The sequence below is a fragment of the Macrobrachium rosenbergii genome, chromosome 56, assembly GCF_040412425.1.
Source record: "Macrobrachium rosenbergii isolate ZJJX-2024 chromosome 56, ASM4041242v1, whole genome shotgun sequence".
In the NCBI taxonomy this organism is placed as follows: domain Eukaryota; kingdom Metazoa; phylum Arthropoda; class Malacostraca; order Decapoda; family Palaemonidae; genus Macrobrachium; species Macrobrachium rosenbergii.
Window position 1 is genome coordinate 64633863 of NC_089796.1, and position 10000 is coordinate 64643862.

Below are 10000 nucleotides of genomic sequence, written 5' to 3' on the forward strand. Positions count from 1 at the left end.
TGACTTTAAACTAACACACCATGTGAAATGACTACAGAGCCTTGTAGCCAAGAAGCACTAGTGCGTCATCCGCTCTCTCCCCCACCTTTATTTATTTACAAACACAGCAGGTACAAACACAGATTTAAGTCAGGCCAAATAATTGAAGTCTCGTACATATTACTGCATGCTTTCATACTCCCAACATCACCCCTGTTTGCCTTCCGCGGGGTTTGTGTTTGCCTACTTTTGGGTGTATTCCTTATTCTCTTTCGCTCTGGACGTTGAAGATTATTAAAGCAAAACAGCATTCGGAGATGCAGGCATGTCACTTCTGATGTTAGTAACTGCACTTCCTTTTGTTCTTTTATTTAGTCAATTTCAGTAACTTGGGGACATTTGACTGGTTATGCCCATTCCTTTGGCTATCTATTGTAATTTACATACAGTATATATATATATATATATATATATATATATATATATATATATATATATATACTATCTGTATATATATATATTCATTTATCACACATTACAGGTTATTCATAAAGAAGCAGGGTGTAGGTTGACCGGTTTTCGATTTTATTTCAAGCCATTGACGAATGGCTTGGAAATAAAGTCGAAACCGGTCAGACCTACACTCCTGTTTCTTATTTTTCACCTGTAATGTGTGATAAATGAATCAATAACAGAAGTGATAATAATCATATATATATATATATATATATATATATATATATATATATATATATGTGTGTGTGTGTGTGTGTGTGTGTGTGTGTACATATATACTGTATATACATATATATATGTATATATGCATATATATATATATATATATATATATATATATATATATATATATAGATATGTATGTATGTATGTATGTGTGTGCGTGTGCATGTGTGTGTGCAATGTAAGAAAGAGTAGAGGCAGTAAACTTGACATTAGGAACGTTACATAGTGTTTGGAGTTTGGACAAAAGACCATTTTGCTTATTTATTTATAGGCCACTGCGATGATACACAGAAACTGTGTACTTACTTTTGACCCACCCTGTATACGGATAAACTGCATTATATTTAAGGAAAATTTTAATTTTATATCACATACATTTAATGAATTATTACATAAGCGAGGGAGGTAAAGTTCTGCTTCTGTTTACTGTTTACTGAACAGTAAATATTTAAGCAAATATGTAAAGAACCATTAGGTTGAAGGTTACAAGCTGCTAGTCCTCGTGAAAGCTCGTGTGTGTGATTTTTAACTTTCTCTTACTTCTTGTCATCAGTTCATTTCATAAATGAAACGAAATACTAAGAAGACTCGGAAGTACAGGCTTTAGTTACTTTCGTTCCATTATGTACCGAGCCTTTTTGTGAGTAATTCACTTCTATTCATCGATTGCAATCCCCTGAAAAGGTTTTTTCCAAACAGGAGTTTTCCTAATACCCTGAAGTTTTGTTGTAGCAAATCCCTTTGGGATATCGTAAGGCTTTGTCTATAAGAACCATTGTAGAAAATGTGCCCGTTGATTTTAAAGTTTCGTGAAAGACTTCTAATGGAAATCAGTACTAGAGAGGTCTTTGTATAGAGTAAATGTGGACCTGTCACGTCACTTATACGTTGGGGGTCTTGCTTAGTTATTTTTTTCTTTATTTATCTTTACTAATATTTCTTATTTCTGCGTGGTTTTAATCTTCTTAATATGTCAGCGGTGAATTCTTGCTCGGAAAGTAATTGCTTTGAATTAACTTCCTGGTTGTATTGTTGTTTTGCAACTGTACGCGTTGATAATGAACACCAATAATGATGATGATAATGACTGAGCACCGCCAAAATGTCAAACTGAGAAGACCAATTGACGCACGCTAGCGTAGAATAATTATGATAGGTCAGACATTCGCTGTACGTAAAAAATATCATAGCTCAGAGTAATTGAGTTCGAGGCTGATCAAACAGAAGTGTTTGCCACTGTGTTATTTACATTAATTGTCGAAGACAGTGTTGGGCTTGGTTACTATTATCCATTTCAGGGACGGCGAGTCATCGTTTTTCTCAAATATCTATCAAACTAATTATTTGATCGAAAAGGTACTTTGACACAGTGTACAAGACTCCTCCCGTTAATTTTTGGTAGTATAGTGCATTGTCAAATGGTGTTAATTAAGGCGTTTACTCTTGACTTTTAAAGGCGAAATCGCATGAGTCAGCAGGACTAATCTACGCAATCGAACGTCCGCTATCCCCCATAGACAGGAAAGGGGGGGGCAGAGATGGGGAAGCCATGAAAGTGGGTTAAGGGAGTGATGAGGAGGGGAAGGGAGAGGGAGGGACGGGATGGGGATAAAGGACGTTCGAATGCATAGTTTGGCTATGCTTGGCAACACCTTGCAAGTCAAGAGTAAACGCCTTAACTAAAACCATTTGACAATGCACTATATTACCAAAAACTAGCGGGAGGTGTCTTGTACACTGTGTCAAGGTCCCATTTCGATCAAATAATTAGTTTGAAAGATATTTAAGAAAAACGATGACTCGCAGTCCGTGAAATAGATAGTCGGTACTAGTTCAGCTACCTTCCAACCTCAGTCGATATTAGCTCTTCCTTGAGCACCCAACAGTTGCTTCCGTAATTTGTCCTTGTTTTCGTGCTTACGCTGGGGCGTTCTGTTCTCAGCCACTTTAGCACGAAGGTGTGTTGAAGAAACTTCGAAGTGAGCAGCTCTGTTGTTTCCTTTAGCTTTGTGGTTCTGGTAAACGTATGTATGCTTGATTATACACACTACTGTATTTTATGGCTGATGTATGTAGCCTAAAGTGTCCTTATTTACGCACGATTTTGTAATGTGTAAACTGTATGAGGGCATGTTTGCCGAACTGTATATGGACTTGTTCCATTTTGATGTTAGTATGAAGATTTGCCTATAAATGAATGCTGTGTTATTTAAGGCTTTTAGCAGTTACGGAAGTGGTATAGCATACAATACATGTAAAAAGGAATCACTTTGTGAAATGTTTGTGTGTGTGTGTGTGTGTGTGTGTGTGTGTGTAGTCACAAATTGCAAATTCAATCAACGAGGTTAAGAGTTAGAAAGTCATTTTTGAAAAATTAAAAGAAAGGCACGAGAGATAGAGAAACAAATGTATGATAATAACAAACCCGAGGAAGGACCGACTACCCGTACCAGAATTTTGCGGCGAAATCCCAGGGTGTCGATGTAATTGTAGGATGCGTATTGGAGTTTCTCGCCCTGTCTGTAATTTGGTGATGTAAGTCATCTGAGAGTTGCATTTATTTTTGTTTATGTTGAATGACCCTATTAAGAAAGGTCGTGTGGCGGAGTGCGTTCTCTCTCTCTCTCTCTCTCTCTCTCTCTCTCTCTCTCTCTCTCTCTCTTCGCTAGCCACCACGATGACGGTAATAAGGCCCAATAACGATGTCTGTTTCCACTGTTTACAACACCGCTTCATTGAATCGAAAAGTCTGTCGAGTTTCTGTGCTAATTTCGTTGAAAGATATGAAGAAGGTTGGGCTGTCTTGACTTCGTTTTAATTGAATGAAAAGTTAATTTGAATTTGAAAAATGCTTTATATTAAATGAGATAAAAAGGAAATTAAGTGTTGAAAATCGGGTTTCTTTGAAAAATATATATAAAAAAGGTCGTCTTGATTTAGTTTTAATGAACTAAAAAATGATATCGAAAACTAAAACTGAAATTATAAAGAAGGTCCTAAATTGAGCAAAATTGAAGTCTTACACAGAAGAGTTTGAGGTTTAGAAGGGCTCCATTTTTTGTAGTTGTTGAATGTGGCCGTAAAAGTACAATACTTCAAAGACCGTTTTGCCTCCGTATATTGACTGGCAATTTAAACAAAACTCGATATATATACAGTTCTTAATAAAAATTTATTATTAATGTGGTGTTATTTGCCTAAGATTGGTGTTTTGCTTTAATGTTAGCTGTGGGTAATTTTATAGCTCATTCTGAAGCAGTGTAATACTAAATTCTCTCTTTCTGTTGCGTAAGGTTATGATATCAAAGCCTCTCTCCCTCTCCATCCTCGTAGGTGTTTGAGTATTGGATCTATACATATCTGTGTTAGCGTTGTGATATTTACCCTATTTGAACATAATTTGTTTGCCGGAATATCATCTGGAATTATAGTTTAAACCCAAATTTTTTTTATTCATGTACGGAGAGTATATTCATATGCTTTTAGATTAAGCCTGTCCTATACCATTTATTTTGTGAGGCATGTCTATATGTGAGAGAAAGAGAGACGAGAGAAGAGAGAGAGAGAGAGAGAGAGAGAGAGAGAGAGAGAGAAGAGTTTTTTGTCACTCGTTATGTTAGCCTGTACGAAAGACCTTGCGTCCAAGAATCTGTCTCGTGGAAGCCTTCAAACATTTTTTTTCTATGAGTTATATCCAGATTCCAGAAATGTCAGTAAAGTGTTTGTTGTTAGAAAAAAAAAATTACCTTTTTTGTAGTCCGATGTCGTTAGCCGGGACAAACTCTGTCAAAGTTGAATTCCCAGCAGATTAAAAGATTACTTTGGAAAATACAGTTGGCGTTTACTTTCCAGCGTTGTTTATCGTAGAAAGTTCAAAATCTGTTTATATAATTGTTTTATGGCCCTTGAATTCCCTTTGCCATCTTCTACATTTATCCTAGATTTATGTGAGTGTAGGTGGATTTACTGAATATATGTCGAAGTAAGTGTGGGTTTATTCAAAATATAAAAGCCCTGTACCAGTGAGTGGCCAAGTACAAATGAGAAAATTAACTGGATATTTATTTATCAGAGGCTTCATAGCCATGGCTGCTTGTTTCGAGATTGTTCTTGAAATTTTTAATGATTACATTATTTCAGTAGTATCGACCATTTTTGTCTGCTCGGGTACCAATTCTGCACTTGTTCGTGCAGCGTTGTTTGGACAAACTCAAATATCAGTGGGAAAATTTTATTTGAAATAGATTCACTGCTTTAATTCCTAGACCTCACCCGTCCTTGAAGTTCTTGGATCGCCTCTAAATTTAAAAACCCTTTTCCATGAAGTTTTGTATCGGCTTGCATTTGATAAATCATTGTCAGAAAATATTAGTTTTTTAAAGATTTTTTTCTCGTATCACCTGTCTCACTCTTCGAAAACAATAACTCGGAGTGCTATGATCAATTTGAGGAATTGCAGACGGACAATAAATAAAACATTCGAGAAGACAGATGTTGATTTTTACATTTATGCATTCATTTTCAGTATTGGGAATGCATTGAAATAGGGTATTTGTTTTAATTGCAAAAGTGGAGTTAGGTATCAGTGACCATGGTAGATTGACGCCAGATATCTTAGTCAGTCAATTAAGGCGAGGCGGAGGGCATGGCATATTCTTTGAAAAAGTATGACCAGTTTATTTATCATAAATTTCATATATTAATGGTTCATTCATACCTTGCAAACCGACTTGCGTCAAACGCATTTCCCCTGCCTCGTTTGGGCCATGGGAAAACCTTCCAGAGCATCAGCAGTATCGAAATAAAGATTTTCTTCAGTCGTTTAGCAGCAGGGACGCTGCACGCACAAAATCCTCCCATTGTTGGGAAGGATTGACAAAATTGAAGCGTTAAATGGACCGAGTTAGGGGATTGATATCTTATGGGGGATGTTGGGAGGGGGGAGGAGTGGGTGGTTGATAGTTGAGAGAGAGAGAGAGAGAGAGAGAGAGAGAGAGAGAGAGAGAGAGAGAGAGAGATGAGAGTTTATTTTACTATGGGCATCTATTTTCCATCCATTTTCCATCTACGAAAGAGATGAAGTGTTGTATGGTGATTTTTTTTTAAAAGGTTTTTCCTCCCCTCCCATATATCACGGACGATTACCCTTCCGTATCTAATGAACTATTCATCAAGTGCGATGACTGTAATTGCATAAAATGTTAATCTTTTTAGCTTTTTTCTCCCGGTGCCGGTAATCGAGGATGATGGAAAAAGTAGGAAGGGGGAAGGAAGAGGAATTTGAATGCTGGAGAGATATGACACTTGTGTATTTTTATCTTCTCTTTATCACTCTGAGCGAGAATATTTTACGGATTAGTCACTCGCTTTGGGAGTTGAATTTTAGGTAGAGGCGATTTTTTTATATTTTTTTTTTATTTTTTATTTTAATTGACAATGAGTTCACATATTTTTAGTATTTACTTGGTTTAAATTCTTAGTCTTGTTAGTTTTACATGGAACTAAATTGGTGAGAATAAACTTTTTTTCAGTTACCTCTCAGTTTCTTTGTTAAAGGAATCTTTATTGATGTTTCCTGGATAGAACCTGTGTGTGTGTGATATATATATATATAGCATATAATATATATATATATATATATATATATATATATATATATATATTTATATAATTATATATATGTATGTATATACATATATATTATACACCCTTATATATATATATATATATATATTATATATATATATATACACATACAGAAACACACACACACACACACGTTATTATAATATATATATATATATATATATATATATATATATATAAATAATAATATATATGTGTATATAATGGATGTGTTTGAAATATATATATAAATAATATATATAAGATATATATATATATATATATATATATAATATATAAAATGTATGTATAAAGTTATATAATTATTTTATAGAGTTCATTTAGGACTCAGTGTTGTCCACTGTAATGTGACTAGAGGAATCACAAGAAATTAATTCATTTTTTTTTTCTCTTCGCAGGCGTCGAAGGTGAAGGTGGAAAGCTGCTCCTCCTACACAAATTGCTCCTCCTGTTTGAGGGCGAGGGACCCCTACTGCGGGTGGTGTTCGCTGGAGAAAAGGCAACGAGCCCTAACATCCTTAAAAGCATCTTGAATAGTCCATTTTAGTTTTCTCTTAAAGAAACCTCTACTCTCTCTCATTCTCTTCTCTCTCTCTCTCTCTCTCTCTCTTTAAAAAGTAACTCTTTTCTCTCTCTCTCTCTTTCTCTCTAACTCTCTACAAATCTCTCTCTCTCTCTTATCTCTAGAAGTAACTATACATTTTCAGAACTTTCAGTATCCCAATCCTTTTGCGCCATTGTTGATGTTTAACAAGGTCATTTTCATTTTTTTTTTAAATATCCGTTGTCTGTGATACGAAGCCGCTTGTTTTTCATCTCTACGTGAGAGAAATACACACATTCCATTTATGGCAACTGTGAATCCGAATCAAATGATGGGGAATGTTTCTCAAATTACTTAGCTCGTGAGAGGGATAATGAGGTGATTTCTGATCTTGGAGTTGGATTGAACAGATGGTTCCAAACTGTAAAATGTGGTCAGCTAAGAACATTTTCTTGTACGATACGAACTCAGGAGAGGGAATAATACGGACGGTTCATGTTCATTTAAGTAGGACAGCACTGTCAGCACTTTAACGTACCAATGAGAGAGGACTAATGAATTTATTATCATATGGAAGTGACAGCAGATTGGTTCTTTTCCCTCCAGTGCCCTCTCGACCGGTATCCCAGTATACTCGTCTAGCCCAGAACCGACACTAGTACAACCAAATTTCAAGAAGAGACGAGGGGAAGAATGGGTTCGAACCCCGAAGTTAGCAACAGACTTCCTCGTAAAGGGATGAGAAGTTATAGGCGCTGGATGGCGCGAAAAAAAAGAGGAAAAATAAAACACTAATACAGTTTGGATTTTACTGGCGATTATTTTGTGGGCGTTTGCTCACAGGGCTCTCGACAGTGATTGGCAGCGTATAGACAGGTCTAAATACACCTGCTTGGATATTTAGGGCTGTGGCCCCATTCAAAAGGAAGGTCGTTAATACTCGGCGGGCATACTGGAGCGAGTTACCTTTTTCGTTCACAGTTAATGGGACGTGGACGCTCATAACTGATAGGTTGTTAAACATAGAAATTAAAGGTTCTCTGTTCGTTTACTGTTTTGTTGGTAATCCCTGCTGGAAGGCAATTTTCAGATATGCCAGGAAGCAGTATCAAAACTGGGTGATATATTTGTTTTAATCATAATATTTTTCTTGATTTTGAAGCGTCTGCGTGAGTATTTTGATTTCCAGTAGCTCCATTCCCGGTTACCCACCCACCTAATCCTTTTCATTTTCATTAGTGAAATATCGCCGAGGGCAGATTTTAGACTTTTTTTTTTCCTTTCCTAGATTTTCCAGTGTCATTATATATTATATATATATATATATATATATATATAATATTATATATATATATATTTTATATATATAGACTATATATGAAAATTAGCAGCTTTACGAGTTTTAGAAACATTAACACTTGCATCCCTAATAATTTACTGTCCTTATTCATTGGGCTTTTTACGCTCAACAGTTTAAATGAAAATGTTTCAGAGTTAAGAAAACTGGTATGGGCTTACGTTGTCTTTATATGTAATGCATGAACCCCAGGATCTCATGTAAATTCAATATGTACTTTTGTTATCTTAAACTTTTTTGAGCTCGGAATGCTTAGGCTTACGATGAAGCCATTTTAGTTAGAATACTTTTATCGTGCTCAGGAATCGCAGTCTTAAATATAAGTAGATTACTCTGACCGTGAAATTGTCTGAAACAAGCCCCAGCTCAGTTGTAGGTCAGCTGTCTTGGGTCAACATTGCCATTCGCTTAGATGTAAAATCGGCTTGCATTATACACCTAAGACAGTGATTCGACACCTTATTAGTGGTTTGATCTAGCCCAGATCCGAGGGAAGGGAAAAAAGAAATGGAGCTTAGTATAGAAGGAAGTGATAGATAGACTAGCCTTGTAAAGAGTGCAAGACATAAGGGAATAACGAAGTGAGGAAAATAATAAGTGTTTGCCTTTAAAGGAAAAGGCACAGTTGGTGAATCGTGTACATTGTGCGTCTTGATTTAATACATAGGTATTTTGATTTTAAGCATGAGGGATGTAAACTTTACGTAGAGTGAGTTTCATAGCACTTGTTTATCATGCCACGTCACCTGTCCGGTATTAAGACATTATGCCCACTCTATGCTATATCAAGAAATAATGGCCACTGTCTGCTATATTAGACTTCGCTATATCAAGAAATAATGGCCACTGTCTGCTATATTAGACTTCATTTTTAAGCCCACTGTCCACTATGTTAAGGTGTTATTCCCAATGTCCGCTACGTTAAGACGTTATGCCCACTGTCCGCTATATTAGACATTATGCCCACTACCCGCTGTATTAAGACGTTATGCCCACTGTCCGCTGTATCAAAGCGATTACGTAATATGAACAGCAACATTGCCTAACTGAAGTGGGAGATTCTTACATTCAAACCATATACTTCGATGACCGTAGTAGTCCACAAGGTATTGTTTATTAGGTAGTTGTAACAACTGCATGGTAGTTAATGGTTTTAGGTACTTGTCCGTAGTCACTGGTGGCGATGGGTCGGTCTTTGCTTGTACTTTAGGGGTGTGTGCTTAGGGTTGGGAGGCGGGGTATGAGGAGAGGAGACGGCGCTTAGGGACCGTAAAGACTTTCTATTGTAATGCAGGACGCGCCCATTCTTCACATTTTATGGGTGGTAGGGGTGCAAGGGCAGCGGCTGATGAAATTACGTCAAGGGCTAAACTACTCCTCCTCCTCCTCTCCCGCCCCCGTACCCCCATCCTTTCCAGTCGTCAGTGGAAAATTACGTCGAGGGCCAGCCATCACCCTGTCGGTATAAAATGTCGTTGATAGATCGGGCTTGTTGTTTCATCGCTGTCCCGTTGCCCCTCCTCTACACCTCACACAAAGGTGTCGGTTCCTTTAGAACTTTGAAATAATAATAATAATAATAATAATAATAATAATAATAATAATAATAATAATAATAATAATAATAAAAGTCATCATCGTCATATTAATAGTAATGCTTTCACAAAGTTACAAATATTGCATATTTAATCATTATAAAAAAGGACAAAAACTGTGATAATAATAATAATAAT

At 36.3% G+C, this 10000-nt stretch overlaps 1 protein-coding gene across 2 annotated transcripts in view; it reads left to right on the forward strand.

The window, feature by feature from the left end:
• Nucleotides 1-10000, forward strand: part of LOC136836105 (plexin-B-like) — a 243434-nt gene that overhangs the window by 123254 nt on the left and 110180 nt on the right. For both annotated transcript variants that reach the window (XM_067100093.1, XM_067100094.1), the window contains exon 3: nt 6765-6865. In XM_067100093.1, coding sequence (XP_066956194.1) covers nt 6765-6865 — 101 coding nt within the window. The remainder of the gene's footprint in view (nt 1-6764; nt 6866-10000) is intronic.